This window comes from Vicia villosa, linkage group LG7, assembly GCF_029867415.1.
Source record: "Vicia villosa cultivar HV-30 ecotype Madison, WI linkage group LG7, Vvil1.0, whole genome shotgun sequence".
NCBI lineage: Eukaryota > Viridiplantae > Streptophyta > Magnoliopsida > Fabales > Fabaceae > Vicia > Vicia villosa.
The window spans coordinates 118931360-118950372 of NC_081186.1; the positions used below are offsets into that span (position 1 = coordinate 118931360).

General features: G+C 36.9%; 3 protein-coding genes across 3 annotated transcripts; 1 reads left to right on the forward strand and 2 right to left on the reverse strand.

Moving 5' to 3' along the window:
* The first annotated feature begins 8 nt into the window (after nucleotides 1–8).
* On the forward strand, nucleotides 9–880 carry LOC131616723 (pathogenesis-related thaumatin-like protein 3.5). The gene has a single exon (XM_058888144.1). It carries the CDS (start codon nucleotides 28–30, stop codon nucleotides 742–744), a length of 717 nt encoding a protein of 238 aa, XP_058744127.1. The 5' UTR covers nucleotides 9–27; the 3' UTR covers nucleotides 745–880.
* Nucleotides 881–1073: 193 nt separating this feature from the next.
* On the reverse strand, nucleotides 1074–3457 carry LOC131616724 (ras-related protein RABA4c-like). Its single transcript, XM_058888145.1, has 2 exons — nucleotides 2960–3457; nucleotides 1074–1629 (listed from the first exon to the last, which is right to left on the reverse strand). Exons 1-2 carry the CDS (start codon nucleotides 3187–3189, stop codon nucleotides 1170–1172), a joined length of 690 nt encoding a protein of 229 aa, XP_058744128.1. The 5' UTR covers nucleotides 3190–3457; the 3' UTR covers nucleotides 1074–1169.
* A 13721-nt stretch (nucleotides 3458–17178) lies between these two features.
* LOC131618419 (probable pectinesterase 55) lies at nucleotides 17179–18770 on the reverse strand. Its single transcript, XM_058889645.1, has 5 exons — nucleotides 18537–18770; nucleotides 18309–18456; nucleotides 18016–18225; nucleotides 17699–17952; nucleotides 17179–17621 (listed from the first exon to the last, which is right to left on the reverse strand). The coding sequence occupies exons 1-5, from the start codon at nucleotides 18746–18748 to the stop codon at nucleotides 17450–17452; spliced, it is 996 nt and encodes a 331-aa protein (XP_058745628.1). The 5' UTR covers nucleotides 18749–18770; the 3' UTR covers nucleotides 17179–17449.
* Between the last annotated feature and the right edge of the window lie 243 nt (nucleotides 18771–19013).

Genomic DNA, 19013 nt, shown 5'->3' on the forward strand with positions numbered 1-19013 from the left:
AAAAACTACAAACTAATACTATCTCCTATGGCATTGAAGCACTTGTCCCTTATTTTCATGCTCTTCTACTCATTAGGAGTGGATGCAACTATTTTCACTCTGCAAAATAAATGTAGGAACACAATGTGGCCAGGGATCCTAACAGCAGCAGGAAAACCTCAACTCATTGATGGTGGAGTTAAGCTAAAACCAGGCCAAGCTATTAATGTTACTGCACCGAGAGGTTGGTCCGGCCGTGTCTGGGGCCGGCGTGGATGCACTTTCAACAGCTTTGGTATCGGAAAATGCATCACAGGAGACTGCGGAGGCAAACTCAGATGTGCTGGAGCCGGAGGCGTACCACCAGCTTCACTGGCAGAGTTTACACTAGACAGTCCAGTGGGAGATTTTTACGATGTTAGCCTTGTTGACGGTTACAACTTTCCGATCTCAATCATTCCCTTAGGAGGATCTGGAATGTGTAAAGCAGTTAAATGTATTTCGGATTTGAACAGAAACTGCCCTGCCGGATTGGAGTTGAGAAACATTAAAGGCCGCGTTGTTGGTTGTAAGAGCGCTTGTATGGCTTTTCACAAGCCGGAATTTTGTTGTACCGGTGTCTTCAATAGTCCGAAAATGTGTGCGCCAAGTATCTATTCAAAGGTGTTTAAGGCTTCATGTCCTATGGCTTATAGCTATGCCTATGATGATGCTACCAGCACTTTCACTTGCTATGGAGCAGATTACTTAATTAGGTTTTGTTAGATAGGGAAGGAGTTGATAGACATTGCGCAGAGTTGTCTCAAGTGTTTGGAGACCCTGTGTAGCTTAGGCGTAGTTACTCGTGCCAAAACAAATAAAGATCATATTTAACCACGATGTAACATGACAAAATTTTATGAGGTTCTTATTTAGCCACGGTTTAACTGTGACAAGTTTTGATACCTATGCGGTAGCCCACCTTACACGACTTTGAGTAGAAACTTATATTCATGACTCATTATTGAACTGCATTTGATTTCATATCAATTTTAATCAAAATAACAAAGTAACTTCATAGAGAAAAAAATTATGCAGAACAACAAAACTCTCGGTTTAAAATGAATCAAAAAATTGTAGGGAAGAAAGAACGGCGGAGTATATTGTACACATAATCAATACCTAAAGGTAGCTCAAGGTGAAAACATATTCTACAAAATATTGCAACAATTGAACTTCCTCTTAGATTTTTGACATTCAGGTTCTTGTGGCGAGACCAATAATTTCGTGCCCTCAAATTCAATATTTGCTTTATCCCAATTTGGTTCATGTCCATCAGCAGTGATGTGTTTCTTACCGACTTTTGTATATATTTGTGAAAGAAGACCAAGGAAAGCTGGTTCTACGTTGTTTGAGTCGAGCGCCGATGTCTCGATGAAGAAGAGACCTTTTTGCTTTGCTAAGTCTTCTGCTTCCTCAATAGATACTTGACGAATAGAACTCAGATCGGATTTGTTGCCAACAAGCATGACAACAATGTTTTTATCTGCATGATGTTGTAGTTCATCTAGCCACTTTTCGATATGGTTAAAGGAATGACGGTTGGATATGTCATATGCTAGCAATGCACCGGTTGCGCCTCTGTAATATGCAGTTGTAATTGCTTGATACCTGTCATGAACACCAACATTGTCACATGAAAATGTAATTTTCTAGAATAGATACTTCATGTTGAAGGTGTGTCAAGTATCTGATACGTGCCGGTGTTCGAAACCAATGCATGTGCTTACATTCAATTGTTTATTTATTTTTTCAAATTATTCCTGGTGTCGACATGTCAATGTAAATGTCATGCATGGTTTAAAATTGAAGTATGAAACTGGAATTGCGACTGCAGTATAAAGGATATTGAGGTCCTTGCAACAGAATCACAACTGCAATTTCAACCAGGTCGACAGTATTTTGCCACATTTTGTTGCAATTTAATTGTTCACAAGGTAACCACAACTGCGGCCACAATTACAAGGTTGTTCTGATTTTAAGCCCAATAAATCATCTTAACAAGAAAACTCGAAATCAGAGAGCCATCATATTCATATGCAATTGTTATGAGCTGCTAACTCCATGAATGTGACAAACGATTTCAAACTCTGCTATATTAGACACATTCCCGGTGTCAGCCGTTCCACATTGGATCAAGATCAGATACTTATGATTTTAATCATTGACAGCTAGGACTCCAAGTTAATCATAAAGTAAGAACATGCAATCAAGAAGTCATCAATTTCCAAACATTTTCATTATATTATATTAAAAAACAATGTTGGTTAAAGGATCAGAATCAGATCCTAACTATACGATCTTAGCTATGTTATAAATTATTCAACACACTCAGAGTCAGCCGTTTGAAATAGTTGGATCAAGATCAAATGGCTCCGATTTTGAGTTTGCTTATAAGGCTGTTCTAATTTTAAGCTTTGTAAATTAGATTAAGCAACAAATTCACTCGAAATTGGAGCCATCGAATTTTAATCCAATGACTCCTAGCTGATAATTCTACGAGTGCGTGGGATTTTTGACAATTTTGAATCCGAATTCAGCATAAAGTAACAACCGACAACCAAGATGCTTTCAATTTGCAAACATCATCAATATAATAACGTAGCGTTCTGGAGCACCGATGCCTCTGAACAAAGGTGTGTCAACGATGGTGTCTGAAACCAACATCGACACTTCTGATTACATTTAATTTATTCATTTTTTCAAATTATACCCGTGTTTACCTGTTAGTGTCGGTGTTTGTGCTTCATAGTGAAAAACTATAATTCACTGCTTACACATTTTGGTCTGAATACATCAAAAAGCTATGCTGGCTAAAGGATCAGATCTCAACTTCTGAACAGAATATTTTTTTTAGCACAACACAAGAAAAATCCAATTCAATAAAATAATTCACATTTGATAATATAAAAAAAATAAGGACAGAAGAAAAAAATTGGACCTTTCTTGACCAGCAGTATCCCAAATCTGAGCCTTGACAAGTTTATGATCCATGAGAACAGTCTTTGTGAGAAACTCAACACCAATTGTAGCCTTAGATTTCATATGAAAATCATTTCTAACAAACCGATTCAAAAGCTGAGATTTCCCAACACCAGAGTCACCAATCATGACAACCTTGAACATATAGTCAATACCCTCATGATCGAATCCACCTTGCCACTGAGCCATTCTCGAAATCTATGCAATTTTCAACAACCCTTTTGAAAACTGAATGTGATAAAGCAAAACCCACTTTGGATTTTATGTTCTGATGCATAAAAATTTGGTCTTTTTATTTATGTTAGTTTTTATGTTGAGGCGTTTTTTGTGTTCTATAGAAGGACATTTCGTAGGAGAAGCGGAAAAGTGTGGTTGAAGAGGCAATTTTGGTGTGTAAATGCTTTGCTTTTTTTCTGTGTTTTGTTGTGCTTTGCTTGTTGTCATTGGAAACGTTGTTTTTAGGAAAGTGAAAAAAAAAAAAAAAGCATAAGTAGGTAAGAATGACAGTTAGAGAGGGAGAAAAGAAACCTTGTTGGAGGATTAAAGGATATTGACTCTATTTTGACTATGTAGTGCTAACACCCTATAGTAGGGTCCTTAGATTGAAATTCGGACGGATTTATTTTATAATAAAAATTACTTTATTAGATTTTAATCTTGGGATATATTTCTATTAAAATTCAAATTTCAATCTCTAAATAAATTCCACGACATTTGGTTTGGATATGTGTTTCATTGCAATATGGTAAAAAATAGAGTGAATCAAGATTTCAAAATTCAGACAAATCCCACGACAATATTTTGCACTCTTTAATAATAATAACTTTGAAGAATTTTTTCCGATACTAGGTAATACATATGACTCATTCACTGATTAGATCAAATTGTCACATAAAATGTTGGTAAAATTACATCAATGTTCATAAAATGCAAAAAATCATACAAATTAAAAACCATGGTATCAAAATATCACTAATGTGTATATTCGACATCATTGTGTCCTCTTCTGTAACGCATGTCGTGCCTCTACTAAGAATGCCTGTAGAGTGACTATCTTAAGAGGGCCTTCCTGAAACTCACCCTTGGCTATTGACCTCTCTCCCAATAGCAACTCTACAATGACATATTGACAATACATTCACGACATGGTCCGCCCTCGTCTGTTCCTCCTCTAGTATCTCCTGATGAGCTGGTTTAAGGGAATCTTCTTCTGCCTCTGGTGTCATGTAAGGATGAGGCACTGTATAAAACTATTGGATGTAAGTGTATACCGTACTTCATGGACGAGGAGCTGACACACTACGTACATCCTCTAACACTCGATGATCATAGTAGTTCGCAAATATCACATCGACATCTTTCATATGACTGTAGCAAACGCAACAACTGTGGGGTCCTTGGGTATACCTCTCAAATACGCGAACCGCAACAGTACCCGATCAAGTAGATGTGGGTACATAAGTCAAGACCCACAAGCCAACCATCAAGAGTACCATGACATCATCTCTAAGGGCCATGTTTGACAGTCCTCACCGTACAATGTGAAATATATGTCATCTAACTCGATAAGGTCAAGTGCAGTCTGGAACAACACGATCACCCTGTCATACCCCAATTTTTGACCTAAGATACCACCTCATATCATCTGCATATGCATCATTTGCATCTCTAACAAATTGCATAGCTTGTGTTTGCTACTTGTGCTCAGCAGGGTTTAATCAAGAAATCACTCATCAGTACTGATAACAACCAATTAGGGTTTTGTTCTCCCTTCATTTCAAAAGAACTATCTTCATCAACAGTCACCATCTGGTCCTCAAAGTTTCATTTCAACAAGCTCAAAAGCTATGAATCAACCAGATTAGGGTTTTGACTGAAGACAGTATACTCCTGACTTTTGCTCAGGATTTGACCTAATGACTTGGGACATGACCTCAGGACCCCAAGTACATCATTTTGACCTAATCTACTGACTCAAGACATCTCCTACACAAGGATTGATCAACAGTGGAATTTCAAATCATCAGATTAGGGTTTTGAGCTATCAGGGACTAAAATCAGGGATCACATTTGGGAAACCCTAAAAAGCTCCAGGGAATCACTCAAAGGTTTCAATCATCTTCAAATAATCCCTATGACAATATCCAATGGAAATTGCATCTCAATTCAAGATCCACAGTCATCAATTTCATCAGGTCGACAATTAGGGTTTTTGACCTAATTCACCTGAACCACTGACTTTTTAATCAGAACATGGTACCACAACTCAAGCTATGATTAAATATCCTCTAATACCTCAATATTATCCATTCATACCATTCATTTGGTGAGGATAGCCTGGTTCATTTGAAATCTCCAGAAACGCGATTCGTCTGAAAAAGTCAACTGTACAAGATCACCATTGACTTTTGGGGAATTTTTGTCAACCATGACTTTTGGAGTTTCAAATCATCAATATATGATATATGAAGTCATTTGATCAAGAAAAATCAAGAAAATCAATCAAGAATCAAAAAGTCAAAAGTTTGACTTTCATACTTAGAAAAATTTCTAAGTGTTTTTCAATGATTTTTTCCAAACTTTGGAAGGGAATAACTCAAAATTTCACCTACAAACTGAAAAAAACTTCCAACATGAAAGTTGTAGATTTTGATCCAATGAACAACTTTGTCACATAAAATGATTTTCCAAAAGATCAACCATTTAAGAGATATGGAGCTTCAAAGTTGGTATCTTTTGAAAATTTCACTTAAAATCTCATTTTCTTCAAAGTTCATGGTTCTTTTTCACCCATTTCCTTAAAGGTATTGAAGAAACTTTCAACTAGGGTTTTGAAGTGTGTAACATGAGCTTTCCAAAATGTCCAAGAGCATGAAAAAATATGGAGTGTAGCCATGGTTTTGAATTTTGTCATTAGAGGTCATTATGCATGAAATTTCAAGCCATTTTCACAAAGTTCTTACACTACATGACCTATAAGACAAGTAATGATGCATCAATGCAATAATTGGGAGATATTTTCTGATTTGAAGATCAGAATGGAAGAGGATAAGAAGCTTGGAGATTTAACCATGGTTTAGTCACTTTTAACCATTTGCATTAAATGTAAAGATTCCATTTTATCTCCAAATGCCAAATCACCATTCTTTGATCAACTTGCAAAGCTTGGAGTTCAGAATCCTTGGCCTATAAATAGAGGTCCAAACTTCATTCAAAATCACACCAAAACCTCAAATTATAGGTTTTCTCTTTCTTTCTTAGAATGCAAGTTTCTTAAGTTTCAAAGAGGTAGAAATCTCAACCTCCAAATCCTTGAAGCTATGGCCAAAGTGATGGTTCTAACAACTTCTAAACATCATATGTGATGTGTTTGATCCACTCACACACCCCAAAAACACTTGAAACTCAGAATCATCATCTCACCTCCATATTTGCATATATTGAACCTTATCATGCCAAAATCCATACCAAGCCATATCTGTCCAAACCAACACTTCTAACACCATCCATATACTTCATATGAATGATCCAAACACTCACATATGACCTGTAACCTCTGAATCCTCAAATTCGATCCTTACTCCAAGCAACTGCAGATCGGGTCCCATGGCTATGCTCAGATGAATTCAGTTCACTCCAAGCATCCAGACATGTTCCATAATCATCATTGAAGCTATCCAGATCATTACAAAGCATCCGTAACACCTCTATTGAAGAATTCAATCTCCAGTTTTGCCGTTTTTGAAGGTAAGCCTCATGAACTTCAAACTCATACATACATGCATCATAAATGAAAAATTGAGTTGCCATCTTGTTTCTGCACTATCACTGATCAATAACCCTCAATCAATTTCATAATTCATCAATCATACACGATTTCAGATTGAATCATAGAATTAGGGTTCTTCATGATTTCCAGAAAATTGATGATCTTAGAGTGAAAATAAATGAAATTAAATGGTACCATCATGTTCCTTATGAAAAACCGAGTGAGATAGACTATCTACTTGATCAATTTGGTTCAGTTTCAAAGATTTTGAAAAATCAAATTGGGGTGTGTTCTTGGCGCCATTTTTCTTCAGAAAATTCAAACATTCATTTTTAAATATAATTAAATGGAAGCAAGCATATTACAAGCTGCGCGCGCAGCTCAGTTGGTCACTGTTTTGGCTGGTGAGAGTGAGGGCGTGGGTTCAAACCCTTGTGGAGACAAAAACCTTTTTTTAACACATATTTTCTTCATTTTTTCTTTAAAACTTTAACTAATTAATTAACCAATCAAATCAATTCATTTTTACTTCATTTTTTGAACATTATTCATTTAATATATATATTTTATGAATATATAAAAAAATCACAAAAATATTTATTATTTGGTATATTTTTATTAAGTTTAAAATGACTTGTTTTTTAAATGTTTTAATACTTTAAAAATAGTTTTTTTCACTTGATTTTCAAACTTAATCACTTGTAAATATTTTTTGTGATCAAACCCTAATCACTTAGGTCTCAATTAAGCATAAAATTTGTTTTTTACCTTAATTAAGTTAATTTCTTTCAAATTCAAAACTGTTTTAAAACAAGCGATCGCCGTTTTTCAAAACAATAAACCATTTCTTTTTGGTTTTCTTTTCAAAAAAAAAACTCTTGATCAAATCTTTTTGGATTAATCAATTGATTTTCAAAAACAATTGGGCCTCTCGAATATTAGAGAGTATAAGTCCCTTTCCTTTTTATTTGTACAGTTTTTCTTTGTACAGAAAACTTTTTTCAAAACAAAACTTTCAAACAGTTTTAAAACGACGAAACCTCTCGTTTTCAACAAAACAATCAACCATGTTTTATAAAATAAAACCATGGGCCTCCACACAGGTATAAGTCCCATTCCTGTACATGAAATTAGGTATTTCATTGTACACATACCTTTTTGTATATATCTCGTTCAATTTGTTTTTTTTAACTTCGAACAACAAATCAAAAAATGAAGGTTTTCTTTAAATCTTCCCAAAAATACCATGGGCCTCCATGTAGGTATAAGTCCCGAGCCCTCTTGTAAATACTTGTTTACATAACTTTTGAATAAACTCAATGGGCCTCTCCCCGAGTATAAGTCCCGAGCCCCGTGTATACAAATGGATCATGCTTACAGGTATATTTCCTTCATAAACTCCATTATATACACACACTTTGTCATATATATGTAATTGTTCATACTTGTTCATGTTTGTCCATGTTTGTTCATACTTGTTCATGTGTTTGTTCATGTTATATATGCTTGTTCAACTTAGTACAACACTAGGTTCCCCATAGCCTCCTATTGGGCTTCGTGCAAAGAATCTCCCTAGTTTAGGTTAGGACATAGAGTATGGTTTCCCGGTGAAATCGCTCTAAGAGCTCAAACCAACTATACCATGCCTCCTCTTGGGCTTCGTACAAACGACTTGTCCCTCCCATAGCCTCCTCTTAGGCTTACAATGCAAGGACCCTCGATAGTCCCTCCCATAGCCTCCTCTTGGGCTTACAATGCAAGGACCCTCGATAGTCCCTCCCATAGCCTCCTCTTGGGCTTACAATGCAAGGACCCTCGGATAGCCTCCTCTTGGGCTTCGTACAAGGACCCACAGGCTTCTTATAAGCATCCCCAATATCCAATACAAATACCCTAGGAGATTAGACATTTATCATCTCTATGATAGGAGTATCTCTTCTATATCATCACAAACAATCAATCAATCAATCAATCAACTTAACTCTTTTGCCACAAGGCTGGCTGATCAATCAAACCTTTTTGCCACCATACTGGCTGATTAATCAAAGTTTTTGTCACAAGGCTGACTTCATTGAAACTTTTGCCACAACCGGCTGATTAATCAAAACTTTTTGTCACAAGGCTGACTTCATTAAAAGTTTTTGCCACAAGGCTGGCTAAAAAAAACATCTTTATCATTCTAAGCACCATAAGTGGCATGGCTCAGGGCTTATAATGAAAAGATTTCAAGCAAAATCAAACAGATGTATGTGATGATATAGATTAGATACATCGAACATTGAGATGACATTTGTCTCTTATCCTTTGCTTCCACTAGCATAAGTGGGAACTACGATTGCTCTGACTTTCTCAACATCCCTTTGAGAATACGTAGGCACAAGGTCGTATCCTTGGCGAGCAAAACTTCTCCCTCAAACCACTCAAACCTTAGCACCCGTAGACCTCGAGCTACAGATGCTCTGATTCCCTCTAAGGGATATGTATGCAGAGGATCGCGATGATCTTTGCGAGCATAATCAAACAAACACCCTAGGTCCCACCTATCTCACAAGAACCTCTCCATAACATAGAATGAAACAAACATAACAAAGAAACCTATAGAGTACTATAGATACGTTGGGTGCTAATACCTTCCCTTCGTATAACCAACCCTCTTACCCGGAATCTCTCCCCCACTTTTTAGGTTATTGCAACTTTTTTCCTTTTCCTACTTTGGAAACAATAAAAAGTTTGGTCGAAACAAAAGAAAAATCATTTTTTTGAACACTCGAGCCCAAAGAAGGCATCAGGTGTCTCATCCCAAAAAAAGATACGATTTTTCCCCGCGACACACCCGATTGTCCCCTGAGTGGGAAAATGGAGCAAACATGTTGCAATTTCTCAGAGTAGTCTTCAACATACTACCAGCCAAGAGACGTGAAAAATACTAGTAGATTCATGCTTGAAAATGGTTAAGATAAAATATTAATAATGATCTAACACATGTATTATGAAATTAATATCAATAAAGTAGAATTTTTTTTACCGTATATAGACATACGTTTCTTGTCAACTGTCTCATCTTCCATTGATCACTTTCAGCTAACTTGGAGTATAAGTGCACCAAACAAGATGCCCCTACTGTTATACTTGTGAATCCTCTCAGAGCCAATGAAATATATAATGTAGACAATGTTGACATAGGTCGCACTTTTGACCACAAAAATGGTCGTGCCAAGCTAAATCATGAAATATGACCTTAACGCACATACTCTATGATATGCAACACATGCATAGTCACTCGAAATATCCACATTCTCATTTAGGTGGTCAATATAATTTTTCACGACGAAAGAAAATATGGTATGACACCCTCTGGTGTCATCCATCTCCTATTGGGCTTTACTTGGATAAGCTTCTAAATGGGTCACCAGTAGGTCTAGTGCCTCAAGAATACTGATTCTGGAGTGATCTAATAATCTTCTTGTGATCAAAAGATGTGGGAGGAATGATGCATCATTAAGTGTGATGGCCATCTAATTGTTTGGGAGATGAAATGACGATGTCTCTACATGCCATCTCTTAGCAAACACAAATAATAAACCACGATTAATATAACCATATCCAGTCTTGCCATGGTTGATACATTTCAACGTCTCTTGGTACTACAAAAATAAATACATTATCATCTGACAATTCAACTGTCCAAACATATGTGTTTAACACTAACCATTCAATTATTCATGTTACCTTTCCATCCCTCGTGTGCCTAGCAGCATATTGTGCATAAAGAGGTAGCCATAAAATGTATGAGGGGCCTCCTAAAAAACTACCAGGAACGGCGACATCAGGTTCAACATTGGGTACTTTATGTATTGGGGCAGTGTGGGCTTCATGATCGAAGATACATGACCCTGGGAAGACGATCCCTCAACAACAATAGACAATTCTCCATCTGCAGGTTGTGGGGGTCAAATTTTCTCCTTACATAATAAGGCATGCTAGAAAATCCCCCGCCTTCGCTTCTATTATAGCCTTGGTCTTATTCTGGTTGATTTAGATCCCCTTTTTGTGGACCAAAAAGCCTAGAAAATCCCCCGCCTGCACACAAAATGCACATTTAAGAGGATTCATCTTTAGGCCATGTTTTCCCATCCTTTCGAATGACTCTCGAAGATGGTCTATATGACTTTTCCCTGTTACAAACTTAACAAAAATGTCATCAATATAAATCTGTATAAAAATTTCAATAAAGTCATGGAAAATTGAAATCATTGCTATTTGATACGTTGCCCTAGCATTTTTCAAGCCAAAGGGCATAACCACCCATTCGTAGGTGCCCAAGGCTACTGGGCATTGAAATGTAGTTTTAGGGACATCTTCTTCAACAATGAAGATTTAATTGTAGCCAGAGTAACCATCTAGCATACTAAGATACTCATAGCCAGCGCCTGAATCGACAAGCATCTATGCCATTGGCATTGGGTATTTATCCTTTAGGGTTTTTGCATTTAGATATCTAAAATCAATGCAAGCCCTCAAAGTTTCATTCTTCTTGATAACTGGAACTATATTAGCAATCCATTCGACATACTTGGTTGTGCGTATGAACTTGCATCTGAGGAGCCTCTCGACCTCTTCTTTTTCGACAAAACTTATGGTGCAAAGTATCTTAGGGTCTGCTTTATTGGCTTCTTCCCAGGCTTTATAGGTAAATTGAGTTATACCATATTTCTGCTTAAACCAGGCATTTCGTCGTAGTCCCACGCGAAGCAGTCTTTGTACTCCTTCAGTAGTTGGATTACTTCGAATATGAGTTCTGGGCTGAGGTTGGTGCTGATATAAGTCGGCCTCTTACTCTGTCCATCTCCCACATCAATTTCCTCTAGAGGATCCTGTGCCAGCATTTTTATGTTTTGTGTTGCGGGATCCTTTTCAAAAGCTAAAAGCTCGTCATCATAGATGGCATTAAGCCTCTGGCCAATCGTATCGACATGCTCCTTATCAAGTGGCTTCGGTTTGAAGTCTTTTCCAGGCCCTTTAAGGTATACTTCATTTTCTTGTTCATTGGCTTCAACAACCATGTACTTAACTTTGGCTTCTAAAGCCACTTTTAGCCTATTTTCGGCCATGTAAGTCAAAATTCTTTGTATAGTCTTTGACTCAAACATCATTACCTTCCTCATCACCCCAACAATATGGTTGGAGTCCCTACACCCCTTCTACTTCTTCCTCTTCTCCCATTATTTCTCTATCCCATCGGAAGCCATGGGATGGGTGCAGGTTTAAGAAGTAGAGTGCCTTGTCGAAAGGCATATACTGGAATCCACCAGGGTTATAAGGTGCTATGTTTGCTAGATTCCTATAAAAGTGGCGTATGTAGATGTGATTGACTTCTGCCATGTAGTAGCTTTGGTCGGCTTCGACATTCTCAACAATGTCGTGCTCCCTCCATATCGAAACCCTCTGGTGGAGCGAGGAGGAAACTGCCCCAATACCGTGAATCCATTCAGGGCCCAAAATTAGGTTGTAGTTGTCCGTTGAAGTAATTACCATGAACATTGTTGGCCTAGTAATAAAACCAACAGTCAAGTCTACCTGAATTACCTTTAGGGTATGACCAATATTACCTTCATAGTTTTGATAAGACCATGTTGTGGGGTTTCAGATCTGTATCGAACATTCCAATTCTCTTCACCATGAACTGTGACCCCTGATAAACAAGGGTTTCAGATGGATCTTCATGCCTTCGCCCGACCTTTCGAAGAAAGCATTCTGCTCTTTGACATAGTCATTATTTATTAAGTAGTAATAAACTGGCTTGTGCTTGGCCATCTCTGCCTCATCTTCTGCATGTGTTTCTTCGACCTCGGTTATCTGATCGTACTCAATGGGTAAAACAGATACTACATTATAATTTATGCCTTAAGATGACTCAAAACTTGAGTCGAAGTCGTTCGTAAGCATATCATCTTCAGAAAGATGCTCCGACACCTTCTCTTTGGGCTTCTCACCTTTTGGAGAGAATAACTTCCTACCAAGAGGTTTCTTTCCGCCTCTTCAAACTCAGGCTGGTTAGTGCTTGATTCGACCTCACTTTTTCGGCCGCTTCCTTCTCCACCTTTTTCCTCCTTTGGTATTTTCTCCATTGGGAACGAGACATTGGATTATTCCCTTTGTAATTGCTCGACCCATAGACCTGTTGCTTGGTCACCTGAAACTCCTTTCGCTATTCCAAAGAGGATCCTCTGTCCACTTCGAAGTTCTTCCACTTCTGTTGGTCTTGATCCCCCATCTCAACAGGCCTCACCCACATATCTTTGGGTGCATCTGATGTAGGCTTGAAGGAAGCCTATTTTTTTGGTGGAGGCTTTGGCCTCCTTGTTGCTTCTTCATAGGAATTCCCTTCTTGTCGAAGATGTAGGGAGTCTTAGTGTCCCTCCAATTGCGCCTTCGACTAGAAATCTGAACCCTCTCAATGTTCTCCGTAACTTTCCTATTGTAGACACTACTGCACCTTGGGCACATCATGACTTCTGACTGTTTCTTCTAGCATTTGTACAAGAATTCTACCAGATTCTCCTCCTCTTTAGGATAAGAAATTTTCAATTAGTCTTTATCACGCTGATTCGCCTCTTCGACTTCCTTGCTCAGAGAGACCATGTTCACCTCCATGCTAGGACGGTCAGTGATCCTGATTTTTTCTAGTCGAACCCTAAGGCCCTCAGTGGCCTCAACCATGTTAACTTCAGTGGGCTCAGTATAATGAGCATCAACTATCTATAAAGGATTGGAATCGATCTTCATCTGTGCTTTCGCCTTTTCGCCAAACATTAGTCTTCCATCCTTATAGCGTTCTGGACAAGATCCCTGAAAAGAAAACATAGTGAGATCTTGTGGCCCAAAAATTATGATATTTACAAAACCCTCTTTTCTTTCTTTTTTCTAATGGGGGTATTTTAGTACCAGGTGGCACTATCATTTGGCCATCTTTGACTAGTAAGTCAAAGATCTCATCACACTTTGTTACGTCGAAGGTGTATGTTCTCTTAGGAAACTTATCACTTTTCTCTGATTCGACGAGATTTTTTCCATTCGAATGTGCAAGAATTTTGCAAGAGTAGGGAGGCCCTTGTTTCAACTCAGCCAAATCAATTTTTCCGTCGTCGAAACCTATGGGATCACTAAATATTTCTTGATCATCCTCGTCCATTTCGACATAGGCTACACTTTCTCTCCTATTGTTTTTATTTGCTCTGGCCTTTTAAGCTTTTAAACGTTCTACTTGTCGAACTCTATCTTCTAGTTGGGCCATGTCTATTAGGTATTGGGTGTCCAGTTTCTTCCTAATGGAGTAGTCTAAACCACCCGCTGCCATTTCGACTAACTCATGTTCAAGCACTTGTGTGAAACATATTGCCTTCAATAACCGGAACCTATTGAGGTAATCGTCTATTGGCTCACTAAACTTGCGCTTAATGCTAGCGAATTCCTCGAGACTAATTTTTGATTGTCCCGTGTAGAATTGTTAACGGAAAAGTCTTTCCAAGCGAGTCCAATCATGGATGGAACTCGTTGGGAGTGTGGTGAACCATGTGAAAGCGTTCTTATTCAGACTACTAGAAAAATATCTTATTCTTAGGTTTTCATTATTTTCTATATTCCTAGCCTCAGTTAGATACCTGGCTATATGTTCGGCGATTGATTCACTAGTATCACCCGAGAACTTTGTGAATTTTGGGAATTTACATCCCTTGGGAAGTTCAGCCTGCAAAATATACTCAGACAAAGGGGGCATATAATTTGGCCTACAAAGGCCTATATTTACCCCATTTCACGCCATAATCCTTTCGACCATGGCTGGGAAATTATTTTCCCTTGCGACTCCATAATGTCTACACGATGAATGACTTCGTCAGCGTCTTGGTTTCGATTGACCATCACTACCCTTGGGGCTTCTCTCTCCCAGGCTCCATGGGTACTTATTTTTTGACCCTACGGGGTTCGCCCTGATTGACTTTGCCCATGTTGGGTGCGAATTGTTTGACCTTATTAATTGTTGGATCTTCTAAAATAGCATCTTGGTTTTCTATCATTCATTCTCGACGAGGCTGTCGAATTGGCGCTTGTGGGGCGCCAAAGAAATCTGTAATTCGCGTCATCTGCGCTGCCAATTGCTGATTTGTTTAGGTAGTATTCTGGATCAGAGGGTTGAATATGGCACCCATATGTTGGGTGAGCATATTAACTATTTCATTGTTACTTTCATCCATTTGTTGTCTCAATACTGCCGAAGAGTTATTTATAAAAATAGGCAGTTGGGTAGAAAAACCTGCCCCTGGGGTTGGGTATTTCGACCAATATTATTAAAGGCTGATCACAACCCTTTTAATGGCGAAAAAGTAGTCTCTATTGGTTCACAAAATGTTGACACATTATTGTGCAAACTCTCGATCATAGAAGTTGGCATACCATATGATTGTTCGCGACCATTCATTGGAATTGTAACACCAGGCACAAACGGCCTAGAGACACTAGTTCCCACCGGTCTTGGGGTCACTGGTTGACCATGCGTTTCGAACAGGGGATAAAATAAGTCCACTTTAAGTATTCGACGGTATCATTGTCGTACTTGTTGTGGAAGGTATTGCTTCAGACACAGTTGCTGCGACCGTATTCTCCCCTGTCGAATGGGGAGGTTGTTCTACATTATTATTTAGTGGATTAACCATCTTTCTAACGTACTTCCTTTTTGGTATAGGTTCGTGATTTCTGGCTATCCTACCACTTCTCAATCTCAAACAACGAAGTTTGAGAGGAAGTTATTTGCAGAACTAACAAAATGAATTTGGAAATTTTAATTTTTTTACCCTAGACACAAGGGCTCATTGGGCGTGCCAATTTATTTACCCTTGATTTTGGTAAACAAGCGCTAGTCTTTCAAAATGAATATTTTTGGTTACTCGCAGGATCAACTAGATTGATCCTAGGACATATGTGTATAGTGGTAATGTGTTTATTTAGGTTTTCTAGATGTAAATGTAAAGACAATCTTATAGGTAAAGAAATATGACTGTAAAGGGTTTGCTTTTAAAGCTAAATGACAAAGGAAGATAAATTGAACAGAAAAGTAAAGGTTTTAGAGTTTCGACAGGAAAAGTAAAGGAAATGTAAATGGCTTTGAATATAAATAAACTGCTTTTAAATTGTGAATAAGAAAAGGTATTTCAAATGTAAATTTCTCAGAAAGACTTACTTCTAAATACGCTAGATACTTTGAGTGTTTTTTAAGTATAATACAATGTTGAACACACGGAAAATCTGTTTACTAAGACTCCTATATATACCAATTCGACTACGACGGTCTTCTACTACGAAGATGACACTTTTCCGTCTGCATGCGCTTCGTCTCTTGCAAGCCTCCACGCGTCCATCTCAAGGGACAAATAAGGCCAAAAGTCCCGCCATTGGCCTATTTCGAAATTCTATTCGTCAAACTCCAAGTCTAAATGACTTAAAATATTTCTAAGTCCCAAATAGAACAACCAACCTATCAGTGTGACTAACTTCTTGCCAAGCATTTTGCCAAATATTTTCATTTTTGTTGAAGCCAATCTTTCTTCATAAAATTCCAATCCTTTGTCTCCTAAATGTCTTTCTTTTAGAGAGCGTCAAATTTGCCGATAACAGTAGCATAAATAGCACTAGTTCTATAATATGAATTATTATGATTAATCTAAAAGGTGAATGTTAGTCAGACGCTTGTGTTGACCAATTGACTTTAAATATAAGAGAGGTGAATTGTAATTGATTTTTTCAAAAGCGTAAAGATTAAAAATGATTTTGAAGTTAATTTAAAAAAATAGTAGAAAAACAAGAAGATGCTAGATAAGTAAAAAAAGAAAGAAAGAGATAAGGAAGCAACACATCAAATTTATCATGGTTCAACCTAAAATCAGAGACTTATGTCTAGTCTCAAAGGATAACCACCTTGAGATTTTTCACAATGAACTTTTAACCCAAATTCAAATCACAATCTTTACACCAAACTTTTATCATGCGTTCAACATACAACCTTTTACACCAAGCTTTTATCACGTGATCAACTTGCAACCTTTATACTTTATAAATTTAAAAAAAACATTACATTGTTAGTTTTATAGCTGTAGCATCCTTTGGCCATATCACGCAGCCGTGAAAATTGTTCTTGCAAGATTCATAGCAAGCAAGATATTCATCTTTGGCTATGGTGATAGTAATTTGGTTTCCTTTCACACCAGGTTTGAGAAGTATATCACAAACATTGTTATAGAAAGTTTGGGAAAATGATTTGGTTGTGCCTTTTATTTCTTAGTGATTGATATTAACACGATTAGAAGAAAATTCTCTAAAAGAATATGAGAGAAAGAGAAAATTATAAAAGGCTTTTGGAAAGTGTTATTCAACTCAACTCATTATGGAGCACAATACATAGTTAATTCTTATTTAGGCATATATGAACAATGACACTAATTAATTATAATTGCTTTCTACCTTAAAATTTTCTAGCTAACTATAACTAATTGCAAATTGTTGCGATGACTTGCAACAGAAGCAACCACAAGTAACTCTTGTATTTCACTTCCAATGATTTTCCAGCTAATACTTGACCAATGAAGTATCAAAATCAAAATGATTTCTTTCATTCGAAATATCAATCATTCAATTGAATATGTTCGTCGGCAACTTAGAAATCCATCCTTCTTGATCAATAAAAGAGGGACTCAAGAATTTATTTAGTTCACCTCCACTCAAGCTCTTCATCCATTTCACACGTTGCGATTTGTTTGCTCCATCTCCAAAGCATTTCTCCTCCACAAAAGTAATCTTTGCTCTACCGTTTAATGTATTTCACATATTAATGTAAGAAAAACTAAAATTGTGAAGATCAAATAAATGAATAAAACTTACTCTTGGCCAACGCATAATCTAGGACTCCAACCCTCGGGTTTAACACCATTTGATATGAAAGAATTTGCTATGATCACTCTTGCATAAGGTTCCATAGATCTCCCAAGTTGGAACTTTCCTCCTGATGAACCACTTATTTTACATCTATTAAACACAAATCCACTTGGATCATTTGATGAATTTCTATAATGCGCTGTAATAACTCCCTCGCTTTTCGGACCATTTCTCCCCATCGAAAAATATATATTACTATCCTGCATATCACAACCAATTTAGCTACATAAAGAAGGAAAAAAGAATATGAAAATTTTTTTTACCTCAAAGATTGATTGACCATTTCCGTATATGAAATCGACACCACCTTGGATGAAACATTGTTTGAAGTAATGGCGACCAATGTCAGAATATAGAGTATCTTGCACTCCAAGAAAACCACAACTATAGAAAACACATTTATCTGCACGGATTCTAGCCGCCACGCCTTGTGTGATGCCATTCGCCTCTAATACCGGGCTGTTCAATGTATTCTATAAACATAAATAGAGAACAAGAAATGAATTAACTACGTAAAAGGACAAAATAACTATTAACCCTAATATTAATTATTTACCACGATAGTAATGCCCTTTAGAATTGTATTATTTGCTCTTGTATCGAAAGTAGCATTCTCATGTATACCCCATTCTATACTTGTGGTTTGCCTGCTAACTCCTTCAAGATAAATGCATGGTTTGTTTTGTGGAATATATATTTGCTCTCTGTAATATTTCACAAAGTAAGTTTATATATATAATGTTACATATTTATATATATTAATAGTTGATAATGAGAAATATACTTGTAAACACCAGAGGATATTTGGATGTGAACCCATTGAGAGTTTCCTTCATGGACAGAATCAATGGCACTTTGAATTGTTTTGAAATTTGCTTTACCTGATTGACTGACAGTAATAGTCTTCAAGGGATTGCTACAATCATTAGATTCACAAATATCAAAGAAAAGAATTACAAATATTAAAATTAAAGCAATGGGTTGAAAAGACTGCATTTTATTTCTTCTATTCTGTATGTAAATATGGCGCAAACTCAATAGAGTCATATAAGACTTTTATAAGTAAAAAAAGTTGGGAAAAATATCTTACTAGTGTTTATAGCATAGGAACATAATTTCTTGATTATGGAAATTTTATTGATAATAATTTATTTCTTATTTAAATTTGTCTTTGAAAGTTAATAAAATATTTTTATTTATTGGTAAATTATTTTTTGATTTTGTTTGAACTTAGAGCCTGTTATTAAATGGAAATAATTTT